This window comes from Anser anser (genome assembly GCF_964211835.1).
Source record: "Anser anser genome assembly, chromosome: 1".
In the NCBI taxonomy this organism is placed as follows: domain Eukaryota; kingdom Metazoa; phylum Chordata; class Aves; order Anseriformes; family Anatidae; genus Anser; species Anser anser.
Genome location: NC_139720.1, coordinates 99,031,334 through 99,053,875, shown reverse-complemented (window position 1 = coordinate 99,053,875; position 22,542 = coordinate 99,031,334). Strand labels below are relative to the sequence as shown.

Below are 22,542 nucleotides of genomic sequence, written 5' to 3'. Positions count from 1 at the left end.
ATTAGAACCAATCCAAAATGCAGCACTGTGGAGGAGACCCCCCCAAAAAGTGCTTTTCATGTCGCCAGCTCCATCACAATGCCACCATAAGCCACCTGGGAAAACTGTCCCTGACTCAGGGCCACTGTCTTGGACACTTCCTTGATACTCCACTGCTGAACAGGATATCAGAACAAACAGCTAATTATCTCACAGGCACTTGCAGCTAAGAAGAGACAGAAGGTGCTTCATAGGAAACACCCCTTCCCTTTAAGACCTGATGCAATCTACAGCGTGCTGATTGTATCACTGACAGCAACCATAAAAATCTCCACTCACTTTCCCCAACAACTCCCTGCTCTGTGTGCACACAAACGAGCTGTACCTTTATCCCTCCGTCCTGCACCAGCATTAAAAAACTCGTTACCTTTGGTGTCATGTTATTGGTGATGCAGAAGGACAGGTGTTGCAAGATGCTCTCCATGCTGTGGTACTGCTGCTGGCGGGTGGTGCGAAGGTACTTCTGCAGAGCTCTTGCCATGGAGGGGAAGATTGCCTGGGCTGCTTCTCGGGGGTCCATCATCTCTCCTGGAGCCTTCTGCTGTTCCTCTGCCTGGAGGCGTTTGATATGAGTGAAAGCCTCCTCTACTGCAACCACAAGCCTGCAGAAAGAAAATCAGGACAGCAAAAGTCACAAGAGGAGAGGTAGGATGGGTCTGTGGTTAAGGCAGAGCCTGGGAGTCATGATTTACAAGCTCCTATTCCCATGTCTACCACTGACTCACTGTCTGCCATCGGACAAGTTACATAAAATTGTCTCTGCTGACAATCTGTGAGGTAGACAGCAGCTTTCCTTTCCTTGCTCAAGCCATCCAGAAACTGAGGGTCATAAACCAGGATTAAGACCTTAAAAGCCTGAGTGTTGTACTTGGTTCTGCCAACACAGCATAAACATCAGTTGCACGAACTGAACAAGACACAGCTGCCCTCGCGTTTAACGCGCATCTTTGAAAGCAGCAGTTCCAGCATACAGTGCAGCAGCTTGAAGTCAGGAAGAGGCTGGCCATAAACTAGCATGACCCAGGACACAGAGTGCTCTAAGACTCTCCCTGCGCTCACAAGCTGTGGTCTGCTCTGATTTACACCAACTGGTACAGTCCTCGTGCTTCTGGGTGACTGCCCTGCAACTCTCCATTGAACGCTAATGAGATCCCCATTTCACTGCTAACACTGCAGCCAAAGACATCTTCTACAAGCCATTCCTGTCTTGGTACAGGTGAGCAAACACCAAGACTGCACCAGAAAAAGGCAAACATGCCGAACAACGCTTGCAAGTTAGCCCAATACAATTTAACAAGCGAGGGACTACACTGCAGTCAATGAGGAAAAAGGAACAATAATGGAAAAGCCACCCAACAAAACTCTTCTGCCTCTCTAGACAGCACTTGTTTCACACTGGATTTCCACTCAAGTCACCAATCACTGTCTACAATGCCCCCAGTACCCAATGCATCTTAAAGATGGGAGAAGCTGCCTCATGACAAGCAAAGGTACAGAATGATGCATTCGGACCACATGTGAAGAACACCATGAGAAACCCTGACCCCTACAAATTTCAATTTTATTTGGGGGAAACTGGAAATCAGTTTCTAATCTCCCTATGTCCTTTTGTTGCAGCTCTGACCTTCCTTCTTTGAAACATCTGGCCTTCTAGTGACTGATGGCTTTCCTCTGACTAAGCAGCTGCTCAAACCAAACTCATCAAGCAAGAGGGATGTGCCCAAGTTAGGACACTACACTGCACGGTAAGGAAAATTTAAGTTCCTACCACTCCAAGACTGGAAGAGAGCCTAACAGACAGCGGCTAAGGAGCACAGGTCAGACCAAATCAGGCTATGGGGACACACTGTGCCAGCACTTTCCCAACAGAATATAAACAAACTGCCAAAAGAAAACACAAAACAAGCCAGCTCCTTCCAGTTCCTGCACGTTCCTTCCAAACACAGCTCAGTTCAGGGGGGCCTGCCTGTAAGCAACTTCCCTCGAACCATTAGGTGTGTTAACTACAAACTGTCATCAAGCTCCTGAAAAAAAAGAGGCACAAACCATCTGTGGTCACCTCACCAAAGCGTTAACTCTGCAGCCTAAGTGTGACTGACAGAAAACATTATTTCCAAAATCAAACACAGCCAGTTCTGGTCATGTCTTTCCCTCCCCCCCCCCGCTCATTTAAAAAGGGCAGCCAAACCGCCTCTTTTCGTTGCCTGTAAGCACAAATATTCTTTCTTCCCCTATGAAGAGGCAAAACCAAGTCTGTCCCTGGATTACTTGAGCTGAGATGACAAGCCTAAGCATGGGGGAAATAATGGGACTTCCTACAGCAAGTAACTATGGATTTGTCAAGCACTGGACTGTTCCCTAATCCGTGACATTGCATTAGCTTATCTGGCATAATATACACGAGCTCTGCTTATGTATTTTCTTCAGATAACTCTAGTTGCAAGCTGTCACTGTCCCTTGTGCATCTGGGTTTCATATGCTTGTGTTCTGCAACAGATTTACAGCCAGCCCCAGCCCTTAATCAAAAACTCCCTCCCTCTCAGCAGGCTCAGCCAGCCCAACACAACCAGGCCTCTAATGAACGGTTCAGGCACAGGCTGAGCAGCACCCACAAACAATCCTGGGGAAGGAACAGCTTTACCTCGCCCGACGTTTTTTAACTCGACGCTCGTGGTCGGCCTCTTCGTAGTAGAGCTCGTTGTGGCTGGAGTCTCTGCGACGGGCAGCGGCTGCGATCATGGCACGGGACTGCCCCGAGGCGTTGTTACCTGGGCCTTCCGCAGGGGAGGACAAGCGAAAAAGAGACAAGAAAGCGGGCATTACTGTCACAGAAGGCAGCTGGGAAAGACCAGCACCCCACAGCATCTGCCACAGGTGGTCTGGAGCTCCGGCCTGCCCCAACACTGTCATCCCAGACAAAGGCTATAAACCCTTCCCCTGCCCTCACGAGCCCTGGCAGAAACCCCGTTGGACAGCATAGGCTTGGAGAGGAGCTTTCCTCCCTGCTCCAAGCACGGCAATGGAGAGGGGTGTTAGTTGGGATGACGGGTCTCACACAAGGGCAGAGGTAAGATGCACATGCCAAGGATGCCACTTACCATCCATTATATATGTTTTCAGTTTGACAGCAAGGGCAGCTGGAACACACCACATTTCAGCAACAAGACAGTGTGAGAGCACAAGAAGCAGGGAGTTGGAAAGAGGAGAAAGACAAACACAAGAACGTCAAGAGACATGGAGATGAATGAACGAAAACCAAACTCCAGGCAGTTACACATGGGGAAGAAAAACAGGATGCAGAAGCAGCAGGATCACCTTTAGACAAAGCACAGAGTTTTTCAGGACAGATATGTCAGAGCAGCAGGCCTGCAACAGGTTAGGCTGAGGTCTATGAGCACAACAGCTCCTCAAGGCGCTCAGAGCAGCACCTGCCATCAGAGCTTCTGTTGCTGTTAACAGATCTTGCACAGTTACAGGAACATAGAAGCTACAAGCTGGGCTCTGCTACACCCCAAGAAATGACAGAGCTGTCTCTACAGGACCTTAACTAGTGACCCTAAAATGCAGTAAAGGCCTAAGAAGCTCTCAGCTCTGGCTGTTTGGGCAGAGAGGAGATAGAAAGGGAGAAAATGATGCCTCTGAAGGGTCTAGCAACCCTTCTGTGCAACAGAGGGGAAAAAGGGAAGCCTAAGACTGCCTCCAAACTATCAAGAGCTGCTTTTTCAACTGCTCTGAGAGCCCATTATTACCTGGCAGTGGTTAAGGCCAATCAATTGCACAGACACGCTTAAAATTATTCTGGTCATGCAAGTGCAGCTTTACATTTTTTTTTCCCTAAAAAGCACAAACCACTTTCCAAGAAAGAAGCCTGAACTTCAGTAGTGGGAAGGACAAGCATTCAAACAGATGGCTTCTTAAGAATCTAAACACTTTAGACTTTGCTTGACAGCCTTGAAATGGAGGATACAACTCGAGGCAGACACCAGCTCCCAAATTTGGGTTAGAATTATTATATGTTTCATTGACTATGCCTGGTGATGGAAATTCAGGTTTTGAAGGTGAGCCTCCCCACTCTGTATAAGAGAGATTACAGCAAGATGATTTTCCTTCCTGGCTCCTACAACATCAAATACAAAAGCTGCCAACAAATTAAGCTCCTTTAATAGCGCTACTGTCTTCACACAGAAGGTGTAAAAGACTGTCAGGATGCCAAGCAAAGCTGCAGCCAGAACTACCCTACACTCTTCTTTGCAAAGCGGATGGGAATCCTTTAAAGAATATGCCTCTAAGCCTGAGATTTCCACGTCTGCAAAGGCAGAAAGGTTGCACAAGGAACAGCCCAGGGATCTTGTACTGCACCAGAATGAAAAGCACAAGCTTTCAGGTCCTGGCAGGCTCATGAGCTTGACACTGAAGAGGCCTGGCCAGCCATGTCTGGAGCTTGCTGCTAGTTCCTTCTCTTCCAACAGATTCTGTGAGTTAACATCTCCTAAACTACTGATGCTACTGGACTGGCAGTTTTTCCTCAAGGCTTGGGATGTCCCAGAGAAGCTGCCGCAGGAACAGACACCCTGCCACCTCTCGAAGAGATGCTGCAATGCAGGAGAAGAGAAGCAAGCTGGTAACCAGAACAGCATGTCCTGCAGCCTGGTTTGAATGGTGTGCAGACACCTTGGGATCTGGCAGCCCTCACTTTCCTCACATGGGGCCTCGCTAATAACAAGCAACTGGAATGCAAGGTTTCATTTTTAGAAAAATGCAGAGCAAGTCGGTTTACTTCCCCTTTCCAACTCAACTTGTTCTTTCCCACCTGCCAGCTTCTTCACTCCAGGCATCAGAGGAGACACAGAAAGCCCAACCCTCTCCCACTCTACTGCTTCCCTTCACCATTCACCTGCCAGAAATGGGAGATCTCATTGTAAGGATCTAAACCTGCAATTCATTTTATGGACTCTGGAGTGCTGCAACGGGCTTGTGGAAACACTGAGAATAATGCTTTTGAAAATTCTAGAGATACTAAATCAAAAACAAAATGCACAGCGCACTGAAGCCTTGTTGAGGCAAAGGAAAAACCCCAAGACATGTGATTCTGTGTGACAGATATTCTACATATTTTAGTCGCCACATGCCAGATACAGAGCCACCTTGCCCAGCTAAGTCCCTTCAGTCCATCCCGTTCTAAAAACCTTTCAATACTAATTTATTCTGTGCAGAACTGCTGCACAAGATGTGTCTTACCACATCTTGTCACAGGGCTTCAGCCACACTTCACTGCAAAAGCTGCCCTATGCAACTTCAGCTCTTCCATCAAAGGAATCTGCACTTCTACGGAGGCTGTGATGGTCGGGCACACCCTGCTTATCAAGACTAGCTTTTACTGATAGAGTTCCAGATTGTCAAATAATTAAGTCCAGTTTTCACTGCTTTGAGTGTCCGCATGGATCCACTCAGCCATCCTCCCACACACATCCCTACAGCCCAAGAGCTTGCACCAGGTTTGCAGAACAGCAACGGGGATAGTTATCAGTCTCGGGGATAGTTATCAGTCTCGGCATTTCCCTGTGAACTGCTCAGCATCACGATGACTCGGAAGCACGGCCAAGCATAAGCCAAGCATAGCTAATTTACTGCTAAGGCTGCAAGCCTGACGAGCATTTCTTTCACTGTCAACTGCTGCTTACATAGTTGCTTCTTCCCGCTTTGGTATGAGCCTCCTTAACTTTCCTGAATGCTGCCTGTAGCAGCCGTGCAGTAAACGACTGGGGAACTGATCTAGGTTAAAAGTTGTGTTTATTGTACTAGCACAACCAAGGAGATGACCCAAGGGTGACAAGAAGCAGAGGCTGCCCAAAACAAGCAGCGGTGCTGAAAAGCGCTGTCAAGCCACACAATAATTAAGCCTGACCCAGAACTTGGCTCTTTTCACCTGGCAAAGACAAAAGCCTTATTGTGGGCTAAACACATCTGTAAAGTCATCTGGAACCAGCAAGCTCAGCACTGTTAGGAGAGCTTCCAGCAAAAGACAGGGATTTGGCAAAGCAGGAAGGTGAGAATGTGTGCATAACAAAGCGCATGGCCAGCCTAGCCCTTCCCCATCCCACCCATTTTCAGAGACTACATTTCACCTCACCTACCATCAACATTGTAGACTTTCAGGCCAGCCATGTGCTTGGCTGCACGGGATTTGGAGGCTGTTAACAACGCTGGGTTGTAGACAGGGAAATCTCTGTAGTAATTTTCCAGAACCACCAGTGCAGCTCGCTGGATGCTAGGGGGAAAAAAGAAAAAAAAAAAAAGAAATAAACTCCTCAAATGTAACAAGGTCTTTTATTTCCTTTTGAAAAAAAAGTTTTATGGAAGAAGAAATACCCATGTTATTTGGAACAAGATTGTCACACCCACGGAATTGTGCAACACACAGAGTATTAGATACTGAGGCTCTCTCTAGGACCTAAAATTTCATCTGAGATGCAAGCAATGCCTCTCCCCTCCCCTAAATATGAGGATTATAGCCCTGAACAAGGACAGGGCTTAAAGGGAAGCATCGGGCTGCCTGCAGCATGGCAAAACACAGAGCAGGAGCACTGTAGCTGGCTGGCCCAGATGGAGGGGCCAGCTCCGTATGGATGCTTTTCCCTTTGAGTCATTTCCAGCCGCACCTTGCAGCTCCTCAGATCTCCTCCATCCAAGCTCTGACAAGAGCCCAATCTTTCCAGCTTTCGCAGCAAGATAAGATCGCTGCCTGAGGAGTACAGCTGCCCGAGAATGAATTATCCCACTATTGCCTGTTAAATCCCTGGCAAGGCTCAGCATCAGGAACAGATTCCCCCCCCCCCCTTGGAAGGGACACCTCTGCATAAAAGGATGACAGAAAGAAGCAAAACAGAAGGCACACCACCAGCAGCAAAGGCCTAACCCAGAGGTATTTTCCTTTGCAAAATCGCAGAGATCACCTACTCATGGACCTGGAGTTTGCCAAGCACCCGCATTTAATTTCATTTTGAACCCACAGAAACTATAAGGGAACTTGCCAACGTATTTGTTGCCAGTTAATTGTGAAGTTCACACTTACCAACAAAGACTGTCATAAGGAAAGCAACCCGGTATTCTCACACATGTTACAACATAGGAAAAAAACAGGAGGAGGATGGTAACGTGGGAAAAGAGGCATGAACAAATTAAGACCTAAATTCAATTCTCAGCGCTACCACTGATTCAACGCATGCTCCCGGAGGAGCAATTTAATTTTCCCGTGCCTTGTGCTAATATTAACTTCTGCATCACACCCCAGTAATTTAAACATACACACACCCTCTGCCATCCTCACTCTGTAGGTGCCCCTCTCCCATCGATCAGTGAATGAAGTCTAGATGCCAACCCAACTACGAGATTCTGGGAAAGAAGAACAAATCCAGACTTGTTCACTGTGTACCTTCATCATCCACTGTTACGGTACAGTGTCATTTATTTCATTAGCTGTGTACCTTTAAGATGATGAATTGAGCTTTTAAAGCAAATTCCATCTCTAGGACAGTTTTTTTTGGGGTGTGTGTGTCTGTTGCATCCAACTACAGCACCTTAAAGGAGCTTTATTTTCCAGGTGCCAGTCCTAAATATCATCTCATATCAGGCTTGTTAAAAGCTATTCCATTCAAGCGCTCGGCTACTGATATGTAGTAAAAAGCCACTGTTTAATCAAGGAAATAATCTTCCTTTAACAAAGAACTACAGACTGACAACCCCCACCCACAGCCAGTTTATTTCCCTCTGCCAAGCTTCTGATTTCTACTGTGGATTTGTTGCAGCTCAAAAACAAAGTTTCATAAAAGAAGTCATGTGTCAGCGGCATATATCCCCCCTTCTGACCGCATCCAAACATGACTGAGTTTTTCCATGCCCGCTTCCCAGGAAGAAAGGTAAAACTTAATGGAGATTTGTCTGGAAATAAAACATTTGGAAAAGTATGACCAACTAGGAACAAAAAGATAAACCGTGAAAACGGTTAAACTCTGCTAGCACACTGCACTCATTTCAGGCAGCACTGGGACTTCAGTCACAGCAGTGGAAAGTGTTTGGGAGGTGGTGCTCTGGCCGACTAGCTCTACTGGGACACGGCACAATGCAGCACAGGAGAGAATGATGTACCTTAATTCGTACTCATTCTCCCTGGACCCCACGGTGAACGTTATCACCAGGATGCCAGCCTTCCCCACCCACCTCACCACTGCTTCCCCTCCCTCCCTACCTCACCGCTTCAGTGGCACACACGTGTGCACCCAACACCCAAACACAATCAAGCTTTCACGTTGCAAAAAGCAGCTGTTGTTGCCCTGAAAATTAAAGCCCTGTTATTTTATACTCATGCAAACCCAGTGCAGGCTCAGTCCCACGTACACGATATGCCACCCACACGGAGGGGCTGCTCTCCAGAGAGAAATGTAATTGAACATCCTGGTTTCCCAAATTTGTACCAGCCTGTCTCCGGCTCCCATGCAGCCCATCACTGGCACACCAGGTTAGGAGGCCAGCTGGACTGCGACTCCTCAAGCTCTCTTTTAAAGAGGAATTAAAGAGAAGATGCCGCGGACGAGAAAATTAGAAGGGTGACCATAATTAGCGAGGGCAGGGCTGAATCAGAGCCTTCTGGGCTGCGTTGCTCAACCTTTTCGCCCACGTGAAGGGGAAGCCTCACCCTGCAGAGCCCTGCTCCACGTGGGAGCTGCGAAGCAGCAAGGACCCCAGAAGGGACAGGGATGCCCCCAGCACAGTGGAGGTGGACCAAGGGTGCGTGACAATGGGCATGCTGGGGGCACAGAGGGGTAAGGAAGCCCGTAGCCTCCTGACAAATTCATCTCTTTGGGACTTTCTGTAGCAGAGCAGACCCCTCGCTGCCTTAGCAAACAAGGTGAAGCTGCTGCAGCGAGCCTCCTCCCCACCCACGCCAGCTCTGCCTGGGATGGAAACTGGCAGCCCTCCCGCAGCCCGCACTTGGAGGCTTTTTCCCCTGCAGAAGTGCCTCGGGAGGAGCTCAGCACCACGTCCGTTCACTGCAGCCATGCCCCCTGCGCTTCAGCAAATTCGGACTTCCCGTGCACGCACAGATTCAAAAGAATGGGGAGGGGCAGGAGGAAGAGGAACAGAAAGTTTCAATACTGCACCATCTGTACAGAGACGGGCAGAGCAAGGGCCCTCCTTATGTCCTGCAAAGGCAGCCCGGTATATTTTAGGAATAGCTACAAAATACAAGAACACACACAAGTGTATCAGGACTTGAAAAGCATTTTCATGCAACAATTCAGACTCTGAAAACCCGTGAGGTGACAAAGGACCTCTTGCACAGGCCAGCAGCAGAACAATTTTCCTTGTAGGCAGTTATCAGTGAAGTCCTACATTTTGTTGGTTTGCATTTTGTGCAGTTTGAGGTTGTTTATTATTATTATTCTCCTGAAGAAGGCCATGTCGCAGCATGCTGCCAGCAGGGAAAGCAAACAAGTAGATCCAGCAGCAGCGTAGCGTACCTCGGCGGCATTTGGCAGCAGAGTCCTTAGCAAACAGCAATGAATTCACTTCTGCTGGGTCTCCAAGGAAGTGGAGGAGGGGACTGGGACACAAAGGCAGCAACAACTGCCAGTGTTTTCCCCTGTCAAAAGATAAGTCAGGAACAATTCTGCTTGCATACTTGTTGCTACGTGTGATTTTAGTTTTTGAGGTCTCACGATACTCTGTGGCTCAGGGGGCATTTTGGCTTTGTATTTGCCTTCTGTGACATTGCTACACTAATACCGAAACTGGCTTTTTTAGAGGATTTCCACGAAAACAAGCCACCGGCACACTGGTGCAAAGCATAAGGAAAGCAGCCTGTTTGTATAATCAAAGCACCGGCTTTGGGACCTGCTGCTTTCCACAAATACAGCTTTGAGTCTCCTGAAGTGGTGGGAAAAAGACATTAAGAAGTGGAGAGGAGGAAAAATAAAACAGATTGAAATCACACCTTATACCCAAAGCTGCCATCTGACATGCTAAGGCCAAACCCAGCAGGCTGCAGCAGCTGTCTTTCACATGGTTTTAGCAGCTTCGTGCTTCGCTTGCTGAGCTAGAAATGCAGCCTGCCGTGACACTGCTACCACACGGAAGGCAGAGGAGCGCCTCGTGCTCTTGCAACAGATTCAGACCCAAACACACACCCAGAAAGAGCTACGATGTTTGCTACCAGGGCACCTGCTTCCTTACCTTGCTATGGAGGCAAATCCCACAGCTCCAAGGTTTAGGGTGAGCCAAGCATCCAAAACCCACAGGGAGAGTCAGAGAGGGCTGAGGGCAGAGCAAGCCCAGGGTTATTTCACCAACTGGTTCCCAACACACACTCATCTCCTCCAAACAACATTTTTTAAGTGCTGCAAAACAGACACAGCATCAAAACAAGCCAGAAGTCTCTGGGCATGCTGAATACTTGCCGCAGCCAGTTGGGAAGCTTTGGCACCTCGAAGAGAAGCTGAGCAAGAATTGCACAAGGCAATCCTCCAGGCAGCGCCAGCTTTGCCTTGCAGGCTGGCTCCAGCCTACAGCTGCACCGAGCTCCTCTACTGCAGGAGATGCTCAGGTCTCAGGCTCAGAAAGCTCAGAAAACTTCTGCACCATCCCCAAACCACCTGATAGTCCCACCTCTGTCCCACAAGATCCTCTGGGCGGGGGGGGGGGGGGGGTGGAGGTTGGCATTTTTTGCTGCCTTGCCCAACCTTGAAACAAGGCTCCCCGGAGGACCAAGGCCATGCAGAAGGGGCTCTGCAGCAGTGCTTGAGCTCCATTTTGTCCTCTCCAGGAATCGGGGACTGAGCCAGAGCGAGATCTCAGCAGAGACAAGGAACTCCTAAAGCAGCCGTGGTTGAACAAGCTGGGCAGAAAAATGCCTTTTGATCACCGTAACTACAAATGGCATCTCGGCTCGGTACAGTCAGGAGAACAAGACCACAGCCCCTAGGAAAAGGAAAACCACATTTTCTTGTCAGGCAACCACAACTGAAGCCTCCACTCGGCTCAGGCAGGCAGGCGCAGTTCCTGCCCTCCCTAAAGCAGGCACCGGGCTACCAGGACGCGGCGGGTTTGTTTTAGATACCCGGCGTGTGGTCGGGCCGGGAGGAGAACCTGCAAGATCAAGCCTCTGCAGGGCAGGGCACGAAACCCCAGGGCAGGAGGTCTCCCCTTTTCGGCCCTGAATGTCCCACATTCAACACAAATACGCCACACGTTTCCTGAGGCAAAACAGAGTTGTTGACACGAGCTCAGAAACACAGCAGTTTGTTGCTGGTGAAGCAGGGACCTTAATGTACAGATTTTCTTAATGAGAGGGGGGAAAGCAGGTTGTTTGTAATTTCTTTTTATTTTTCCTTTAGCAGCAGCGTAGCCAAAACCCTCCAAAGGTTGAAAGAAAAGGACCTGCAAGTCTACTACAAACACTGCCTTGATGCTCTAATCTTTTTATTTGGAAGAGAAGCCGTGAGCATGGAAACGGGAGTTTTTAAAGCAGAGGATTTTACAGCAGGGAATGACAAAAAAAATTAGAAATAAGAGTCCACTCCTTTAAATGATATGACCCAAACAAGCTACTTATTTAATACCTCCCTAAAGAGCCCTATAAAAGTATTCCCAGGCCGGCACTAAGGAGATGCTGCTACAGAAGTACAGAGTGCTAAGTTTTAGCGAGCAGCTATAAAAACCCAGTAAACCCACAGGCATGCTCCCATTGCAAATTCTCCTTCTCAGAGACTTTCTAGCCTGATACTTTGCAAGTTAACTGGTCTTTAGAGAACCAGCACACAGGACAACCATTTTTCCCCAGTCACCTTTAGAGGTAAACTTCAAATTTAGATCAATGCTTTCCCTACAGCTGCATCTCCCTAGCTTCCAGTGACAGCTGAAGGGGGAAGTTAGTGTAATTAGAAAAAAAACAACAAATTACTAGTGATAAGGCATAGCAAGGAGGAGGAAGAGCAGAAACCTCCTCGCAGAGGTCTCAGAGCTCAGGCTGGGTTTCAAATGGTTCCTTAGACGCTGACAGCCACGTGAAGTGCCCAAACAGCTCTCAAACCACACGCATCCCTTCCCCTTTGATGAGATACAGCACATTCAAACAGATGAAGGTGCTGCCTTCACATCTCAGGCCCAGCCCGATGCCCCCAGAAGCTGGCAGCAGCTGAATCGGATCCCGAGAGCAGCAGCAGCTGGATCAACCCCCTAGCTGAGAACTGCTTTTTTTTCCAAGCACGCTGCCAGCGTAGCAGGCACGCTGCCTCCACGCGTGGTTTTGCAGAGCGGTGGGGTGTCCTCAAGGGAGCTAGTGAGAATACTAACTTGCTTATTTAGGGGAAAACGGAAAACAACTGCCGGCTGCTCACAACTGAAGCAAAACCAAAGCCGTGAAAGACTTCTTTTATCTATTGAGCAATTTGGCAGGTTGGGAAGGAGGGCAGGGAGAAAGGAGCACAGAAAGGACAACTTAAATGAAAAGATGACTGGAGAAAGCTGCTGCTGAGCTGTCCCTACAAACCTGCACAGCATCGCGGAGATGGGTTAGGGTATTAGATAGATACAGGTGCTGAAAGACCATAGGCAAATTGGTTTCCCCAGGAACCTGCGGTGTTGCAGCCCCAGCAGGCTCTGCCTGTCCATACCCAACTCTACGTAGGCTTGTGACTGATGTCAGGACACTGAAGTTGATCGAATGGTTTCTATAAAACTGTCACCGCCACTAGAAGATACAATCCTGCCTCTTCCCCTCTGCCCCATGTCACACACCTTTCCTCTGCCACCACAAGCCTTGGTGCACCTGCAGCACCAGAAGGACAGTTAAAAAGACCACAGGAATTGAGCTGGACTAAATAATCAATGGAGACACATACACACACAGACACAAACTACAGAATTATATAAATAATATAAATACCAGCTCTGCCATTCAGATCCTGGTGCAACGAGGGGCAGGGTGAGGGAGTCACACAGTTGACAGGACAGTTTCTTCCAGCAGCATCAGTTTAAGCAGTGATTTCAAACTATGATCAAGCGTTTATCTAACTGAGGGGTGAAGTGTGAAGTGTGTTCTTCGATGTTCATAAGCACAGAACACAGAGGTACCAGTACCTAACTCCATTTGCATGAGCTTCTCGATTGTGCTTTTATCTCAGAAAATACTAGCAGAAATTTATCAAAAGACAGACAAACAAAAACCCAACTACATTTGAAAACAACCCTCAGATTTTTAAACCATACTTAGCTCATGTGCAATTTTTGAACAATTTTTTTATTTTTATTTATTTTTTTTTTTTTACATTTGGTCCTCTTCCTTTCTCCTCCTTCCCCTTCACACCCATCAGGGTATGCTAGATAACAAATAGCATCAGCTCTTGAGCTGATAGCTCATCTTTGCAAAACATACATAAAGTATTTGAGAGAGGTTTGACCTCTTAAAAGTGTCTACACACCTGAAGTTATACTTAGCATTTAAAGAGTTTTGAACAGGTCTTAAGATACAGGAGGGACATGATCCTGACCCCCAGCTGTTCTTGTTTGTTTTAAAAAAAATCAACTCAAGTGGAGTGTTACCTTTTGAACACAGAAGTTGAGAGCAATACCAAGAACTCACCCTGCATCAAAGACTGACACAGGCACCGTGTGCAGAGTGCCCCACTCCTGAAGCACCCAGACACCTTGCAGCACCTGGCACCCAGCACCCTGATTACTGCTTCCAGTGCCTGGGACTGGTGTATCTGTGGCAGCAATGTGTTTCTTCTCCCTATCACGCATGTAAACCATGCCTCTGATTAGCCTGAGCTTCTAAAAAAAAGTAAATATGCTGGAACTGTCAGGCACAGCAAGAAGTTTGTAACAGCCCACATTTTCAGAAGATAATTTAAAGCCTGAGCATGCGACATAAAAGGGGAGCGTCTTCAGACATCTTGCGGATATTACTGAGGAATTCTGCAAGTTACATTAATAGTTGCAAAGTAACTAAGCTTTTTGTTTTGTTTTTTAAATGAAAGCTAAGCAATGCAACTTTACTTCCAAGGAAGCAACAGAAAGGGAACATTCAAAGCTTCTTGCTGGCAGCAAAACTCCAATGTGGTAATGGGACCTTACATTCAGACGATGCTGCAATAAAAAAGCAGTACTCAGCTCTTGCTCCAGTGGCAGCTTGGCAGGGTACTCTCTTAGGAAAGAGGATCACCTCTTACTCCACCCCCAGCAGGGGACAGGATTAATATGGCCAGAGTGAAGTTTGTTATTTGTGTCAACACAGCAGCTTTAACTTCTTCTAGGATTTCTCTCACACAATCTCAGAGCTGTTCCAAGAAACTACTGGCTGAAGTGGGCAGCCAGGTGGAATTACACAAGCAAGATAATTCAAGCTACGTTTTAAGCCTAGCACAAACACAAATATATACAGGTTTAGTTAACCTGGTTCCTGAAACCAACTCGTTTGGGACAGTTTGCTGAAGGAAGCTGCTATACCCGCACTGAGACGTCACCACTCCCTTTGTCCACGCATGGTGCACCCATCCAGATACCTGTCCTGATGAGGCTCAGCATTATTTCCATGTGGGTCTGCACAGGCACTACCAGACCCTTGCACATGGAGGAGCATCAGCTCACCCAGACTGCAGCCCAGCCCTCTCCTGCACAGCATCCCACCCGCTGCTGACTTTTCCCAAGCCAAAGCACCACAGTCTAAAGCCAGCGCCCAGCTACCTTGCAAACACTGCTGAGGCTGTGTGGATATGATCCACACTTCCAAGCTAATCTTCTCCAATCCAGTCCCAAAAGGATGCAGATTACCCTTTATTGGGACTTAGGGAACACAAAGCAGAGTCAGCAGCCTTCATGCCTCAGAAGTCCTTCCTTCTATGACAGAAGCCTGTTTTGCTGTCTGCCAGAATAGCTCCCTCAAAAACTTCAACTGAAATCCCCACTTGAGCTGAACTGCACAAGGGGAGTTTAAGCACAGAGGTACATTTACGTGGGTGCATGCTGGAGGAAGAAATTAATTCATGAGTGCAAATACTGCCCTCAGTTTTGTGTCAAAGAATTTCTTTTATTACCACCCAGCTCCCTAGTAACTCCTCCTTATTCCTTCAGAGTAGGTAGCTTCCAGTTTTCTTAAACATCATTTGGGCTGTGCTGTATGAGAACTGTAAATTCTCAATTTCTTCCACTTTTAACAAAAACTAAGCCTCCTCCTTTCCCCCAAAGGGCACACAGCTCACTCCTTTGCAGAATATTTTTATTTCATCATTCACCACAAGAAATGGATGTTAAAGGTTGAGGGGGTGGATTTTTTTTTTCTTTTCTCCAGCATCTGAAGATAAAAGCATCTTCACGGCCACAAAATTTGTTCAGCAGCTTAGGGAGACCATCTGTCTCCGTGGGCGGTACACGCAGGCGAGTTGGAGGGCACAGACAGCAGGGAAGAGAAATTACACGGCAAACCCTTTAAGTACAGGGTAGGCTGGGGTGCCTGCTGTACTTCTGGGCACTGCTGACTTCGAAAGACAAACCAACAAGAAGAAAAACCCCTGCAGATGAAAACAAAGACATTTCCTCCACACCATCTCCCTCAGAAGCTGCCGAGCAGCTCCCTGTGAGAGAGCAAGCGATACTGTACTAGCCAAGGGGATTAATAATTGACCGCGGGCCCTTCACGTACAAGTACGCCTGTAAACTTTTAAAGTATTAAGCATTCCAAAAATGTGAGAGCGCTCGGGGGTATAACAATCACCCTGTGCTACTACTAGTCACTGCGGCTTGGTGCTTTCACAGGGGAACACAAGCGCTACCTGGGCCGCGGCCTACCAGGCCGACTCCACGCTCCTCTGATAGAAAAACACAGCAGGGGTTGTGAGCACACGTGGGGGTGTAAATACAGCCTTGAAAAGCACAGCCCATGAGTTTGTGAGAGTTCGTGTTTATATCGTTATTTTATTGGCATGCCTGGGGCTCGTGAAATGTAATTCTGTAGGACCGCAGCAGCCCACAGGAGGTTCCCCGCTGGCACGGAGGAGAGATGCACAAAAAAAGGGAGCAATGCAGCCCAGATCAAACAACGCAGGAGAGAGGGGAGGCAAGATGACCGTGGGCACTTCAGTCCCTCGAGCTCTGGCGTCTTTATCAAAATGAAGAACAGTTCTGTGTGTAAAGCCACGCATTAAAGCCTTCTGGAAATTGTACGCAGAAAGACAAGAAGCTAAAAAAAACATGCTCCTTTCAAGGAAAAACAGAGCCCTACCAGGCTTCACCACACCAGACATTCCCAGATGCGTGGTACACCCAGTCAGATATGTTGTGCATGCAGTCAGATACCGATGGTCCATCCTAGCCTTTCACCCTCCTCCTAATGAGAAGCATCTGGCACTCCCGGAGCCCGCTGTTCACTACTGTCACAAATAAACATCCTCTTAATGAGGTGTTGCTCTGACCCAAGTAAGAAGTCCTAGCTGGTCTTTGCTGACAACATGCCCCCCTCGTAAAACAGAGCAAGGCACCACTGCCATAACTCATCTCAAGCATCAAAGGAGACTTCTCCCTGCTCTGCAGGGAGCAGAATGTGGTTCTGCAGAGGCTGCTGGAAAATTAACTTTGTTCTGCAATTTCACAGCAAAACTCACTTCTGCAATTCCACTGGCACCCTCACAGCAACCAGGCGAGCCGCTCTCTGCAAGGCAGCAGATGGCAGGTGGCAGAGGTATGGCCTGTGACTAAGAATGACTGAAAATAAAGTTGGAGGTCTTTTCCCATTAAGTCATTACCAGCCCAGCCCCAAGTTGGAGCTACCCTCCTTCAGATGGGGCATCTGAAGGGTGCTAATGCTCAACTACACGTCATACAACTGCAGACAGTTCTGCAAGCCCATCAAAGTGAGCGTGGAGAAGCAGCCCAGCCATAGAAAAGATGGGTTGCAAAAAGGTGGCTGTAAACACCCAGTTACGTGAAGTGCTGCTGGAGAGACATTAGCTTGGAGGTTACAAGTCTGACACCTCTCAGCGCTAAAAAAAAGGTGCTCTGGAGCACACAGCTCAGTTTCTTCAGGAGCTTCGCACTTGCAGATGCAATTAACACCCATTTAGCCAGCTATCACAGAACTTCTTGGGAGGAGAGAGTACTTAGTGCCAGTGCTCATCAAGTTTGGTGAAAGGATGGGGAGGGAAACTCGAACAAATGCTCATCAGGGTGCTTTGTATGGATTTCAGGGCTGAGAAAATGCATTCAGGAAGGAGGCTAATTTCACACAGGCTCTGGCGACAGAACTGCTCTGCAAAGCAGCTTGTTTGTGGAACATGATGTTGTAGGAAGCTCTTGTAATCAAGGCAGCAGGACAGTTAATAAGATGTTTTACTACAGAACAAGGTAAAAACCCATCAGCTCAATCTCTTTCATCACTAGCGTTTATCACTGTGAAAGATGGCGATGGCTGAAGAAATGCCACGGAGAAAAGAGGGTCAGTCAGAGTAATTCCTCTGGTCCCTGGGAAGGCAGACCTGCAAGCGGGGCAGAAGGGAGGAGTGTGCAAGCCCAGACAGCATCCAGCAGAATTTATCAGGGCAGATACAGCACTGCACCGATGTACACAGATGAGTGTTCTGCAGTCACACTTGACCACCCAATTGGAAACAGAAATAGCCCGCAAGTGCATGGCATCAGTCACAGTGGGAATAACCAATTTAATTAGATGCACATTATGAAGTTCCTTCACCAGAACGCAGCATGGTTTCAGCAGTTCTTGCCTTAGGCAAGACGTGCGGCTTCCTAAACCCATGGTTAAGCCGATACATTTCACCATGCTGGAAAACAGAAACAAAAGGCGTCATATGCTATGGAAGCTTTCCTTTGGGGGGGGGGGGGGGGGGGGGGGCATGGAGATTTTAAGACAGCAAAGTCAAGAGAGAATTGTTGACAGAACTCCAGGCAGGAGCTCTCCGTACAGTTCAAATCTTGACCAAGTGTTATTAATTGGAAAAATTTCACCCTTAATAAGGGTGCAACATCTGAGCAACACCTAGTTGTTGCAAAATCAGATGTGCAAGGCATAGAAAAGCAGTCTGCAGTATGGAGAAGCTTCTTCCCAGTCCTTAGCCCTCTAATTACTCTCTTATTAGGGAGCATGACCCTGGTGGCACCAAGGGGCACGCGCAAGAGACTGCTTATCAGATTAAATCAGTAAACACTGGCAGCCTAGAGATCAGTTTTACAAGCAGTAGGTTCAACATATACAAGACTGCCAACCCAAAGCAGTTGGATCAAAAGAGGCATCATCTTCCACCACACCATTCTGTTTCAGCTTTGTTTTGTGTTAAAGGTAAGGATTCAAGCACCACCTAAGAAACATGCTCTGCTGCTCCAGGTCAGCCAAGAGACAGGCTCCCCTTCCAAAACACTTTCATGCATCTTCTTTGTTTTGTGAGCATGTACAAGCCACAAGATTCCTCAAGAAGATATGGCTAACTCCTGCAGGGAAGGTACAGGCTCTTCGGAGACATACACCTGCTTTGAGGAAGCAGCCGCTGCCTTGCTGGATTTTAAACCACGGTTCAGCAAAACACCTATCCAAATACAGATGGAAAACACAGGGAAGGGCAACACTCTAACAGACTTTTTCCATATGGAGCTACTATTTCTCAGTACCAAACTTGTCTTGATTAGATGGACAAAGAACACTCATCTCAACAGCCTGCAGAAGCTGTATCCTGACTCCAAAGCTGTACAGTGGCCTCCCAGCTGGCTTCCCAACCCACCAGTTCCAAACGACAAGCTTACACGAGGAAGGACAAAAAAAAAAAAGCAGACTGGAGCTCTCAGTAGTTCCTACAGACACATGAACTGCCACAGCTGTGCTTCTCATGTTCCTACTGCAGAGATGAGAAAAAGGGAGGAGAAAGACCCACTCATAGCCATTTCTAACCTCAGAAAGCCATGCTTGCGCTATAGCCCAACACACAATCAATGCATAAGATCAGTAATTACCATGTGTGTTTGAAGCCATTCATTTTCCTGAGCTGTCTAGACTAGCAAAGCTCTAGGCTGGGGCAAGAATACTCACTGGAGAGGAAGGGAGTAAGTCCAGCACCCTCACTACAGAAGAGGAGGGCTTTCTCCAGCAACATCCTTCCTAGATTATTTCTGAACCATCCAGAAGGAACAGAACTTTGGCTTACAGCTGCCATCAATGTCCCTATCTGTCAGGCTGCAAATCCAAGCCTCAGCTTACAAAGCGATGAGCCTTTCAACAGAAAAGTTATCTCCTGTCACTCTTCCCCACCTTTGTTCCCCTTTGTTCTTGCTTTCAAAAGTCTCGCCAGCATCCCCACCCAACCTCTCTTGCATTTTTCCCAGGCTTTACTTCCCTGCCTCTGCTCTCCTCCCTGCTCTTTGCCCATAGGTACCCCTGTAAAGCATTCCCCTGCCTGGCAGGGCAGCTCCTCCTGCCAGGAGCAGCAGAGCAGTCAGTAAGCCGAGACTTGGCACCACGTTCATGGGGACTCCACTTTAATTTTTACCTCCCCCTGCCAAACTCTGAGTCACTGCCAAAGGGAACGCGCATTTTGGCAGTCGAGCCTCCCAAAAGAAAAGTTAGAACCAAAGTGCTGGGGGTGGGACCAAGCCAGGCTATTAATAGGTTAATTATAATATGAATTTGGGGAACTGCTCCCAAATACGCTTACTCTCCTGGGCCCAGGGTTCTCAAGGATGGTGTGGAATATCAAACTCAGCATATTCAGCTTCTTGGCTCCACTTGGAGCCAGGAAGGATGGAAAATCCCATCTACCCTACCTCGCAAAAACATGGTCTTCCGAAAGGGTGTCTGAGATGTTGATTTCTTCCCTTCTCCCCCACAGAGTTTCTTTTCCTCACACTTAAATAGCAGTTCCCTGTCTCATCAGAGAAGACCCAGAATTTGAGCTTGCACCTGCGATTAAAAAGATGGACACTTTTGCTATGGAAAAGATCCAGAGCTACTTCAAGAAGGAACACCACACAAAGTTAGATGTCCCAAGAGCCTTCTCAACACCAGCCCCTTGGGAGCCTCTTTTGGATGGTTAAGGCAGGCAGACTCCATGGGGAAGCAGGGACCAAAACTTTCAGACCTTTGGGAGCACAAAGACGATGAAAGGTCAGGCTGAGGCAACAAGGTTTTGATTTCAGGAGGCAGCCAGATTTTTATACCTGTTGAAACATGCTTCCTCCTTCCAGGTGGTAGCCCACAACCTATCTATGACACCTTCAAAAGGGCTGGGGTGAGGCAAACATGCACGGTGGTAAACGGAAAGAGCCCACGGGCAGCAACAAGCATTATACACATACTCTGTCATAGCTATGACCCTCTCTCCAGCATGCTCACAAGGCTTCTTCTTCTCCAGTCTTCCTGAAGAACTCTCACCGTCTTTGCACATCCCCACATTCCTCCATCGGACCTCCTGTTCCAGCCCAGCGCCCCTGCCAGAGGCAGAAGGCAGCCCTCCGTGAGATTTCACGTACAATCATGCCAGCACCTTCACGGACACTTTGCAAGATTACATAGCAAGGGTATTCAAGATGCCAAATTTCTCACACTTTGCACCTTGCAGTCCCAAACCTTTAGAAGATGGAGATATGAACTACACTCATTTCTTATAGTGATTACCAGATTGGGATCACATTCAGCATCAAGACCAGCAGCCCCTGCCACTTGTACACAAATAACTCTGTTGCTTTCAGCAAAAGGCAGAGAGACGGAAGAAGAACATGTTCCTTCACTGGGAGACGCTTGGCCTCCAGTCAGACCTGCACGGATCTACCTTTACTTCAGCAAAGATGTAAAGACAACACAGACATGTTATACAGCTGCCAGAAACTAAGGAAAAAGCAACACTACTTCACCATTATTAGACATGCTTGACAAGACTCTCCTGTAACACAAGATGCTGAAGCATCTACATTCTGCGTGGTTTGGATTCAATATGCCAAACAAAATTGCAATCAGCTTGCCAACAAATGAACAGTTATTAATTTTTCATGCATCTCAGATTTCACCCTAGGTTTTACAAGTCCTTGCTGCCCTCACAATCACCCAAGGCATTCCAAAGCCTTGCTGCAAAGAGAAAGCCTGAGAGAACATTGTTTCTAACACACGTGCTATTAAGTATTTAGGTCTTGATTCTCAAGCAGATTTGTCTCCGATGGCAAGATTACTTGCATGGTTAAAGACAGACATGTAGACTTTGGCACAAGTAGGATCTTAATTCCTCTGAACACGAACCCACAGCCTACCACCAAGCAACCATCAAACCCTCTCAAACCAAGCATGCACTTGTGTGTACATACGGGTACATAAATACAAATACTGAATTTTCTGGGCTGAATTCACCCATGTGAGAACTGCCCTGGCACACCCCAAAGCACACAACTGTAGCACAAGGGGGATCTTTGGTAGCTCTCTCCACCTCTCTAGCCCGAAAGGCTCCCCTGGGTCTGTCAGTTACCACAGACGAATTTCTAAGTTTAAAAAGAAAAAAAGTAATCTCCACTGTGTTTTTTAAAACCTCCAAAGGTGACCTTTTTGTAAGTCAGCTGGAGAGCTTCCATTACAGAAAAGGGGCTCTGCTTCACATTTTGCTGAGAAGGAAGATACAGCAGAGTCCAGACCTGGTTCATTCACGAGATCACAGGTTCTCCCATTAAGCCAGGATCAGCATCCAGGAGTCAACTTCCAGACTTGAGCTTCAACCACTAAATCTGCTTCAAAGCAATTCCATTGCTAAGCTAATGGCTGCAGGAGACTGTTCCTACATCCACTTAAACAAGCAGACACTAATCTCTCCATCTGCAATAAATATGCATGCCGCAGGGGTCTGGACAGGATAAGTGGAACAGATGCTTGAGTGCACATACAGTCTGCGGAATCATCTTCAGAGCTCAGCTGCTGGCTTCACAGGGCACAGGAACTGAGAGATTTTTAGACATCCTCACAGGACACCGGAACCAAGGAGACTGAGACACCTGTCCTTTCTTGCACCTCTGCTGAGGGAAGCATTAATCCCAGTGGGAAGGCTGAGGCAGGCATGCATCAGACCTACAGATATTGCACATCTCCCAAACAATCCCAACATCTGACCCAGCAGACTGATCAACACCAATGACAAAAAGAGCAGGTACCATCATGACATAGAACCAACCCAGGAGAAGTACAGCACCACCAAAAAGACAAAAAAACAGCTTGCACCTACGTGTGCCCCAGTACCCATTAAAAATATTGTTCTTATGAGCCCAAACTCATGGGAGTTTGGCCACATTAAGGCAACTGCTTCAGAAGGAGTTTCCCCAGAGCCAACACAAAAATTCAGTCAACTCCCAATCTTAGAAAAAAGGAAAAAAGAGTCCCTGGTCACTGAAAGCATCCCACGGTGCAGCTATCTGTCTACACCCTTCAAGGCATCTCCCACCTGTCACAAAATCAGGTGTCAGAGCTCAAACACCTGAATGCAA

The 22,542-nt window shown here is 47.6% G+C and overlaps 1 protein-coding gene across 1 annotated transcript in view; it reads right to left on the bottom strand.

The window, feature by feature from the left end:
• The window catches only part of VANGL1 (VANGL planar cell polarity protein 1), a 41,796-nt gene that overhangs the window by 5,636 nt on the left and 13,618 nt on the right, over positions 1–22,542 (bottom strand). The window contains exons 5-7 of the mRNA XM_083813377.1: positions 6,174–6,307; positions 2,681–2,813; positions 407–641 (exon numbers count right to left, since the gene is read on the bottom strand). Of these exons, the coding sequence (XP_083669503.1) occupies positions 407–641; positions 2,681–2,813; positions 6,174–6,307 (502 nt within the window). The remainder of the gene's footprint in view (positions 1–406; positions 642–2,680; positions 2,814–6,173; positions 6,308–22,542) is intronic.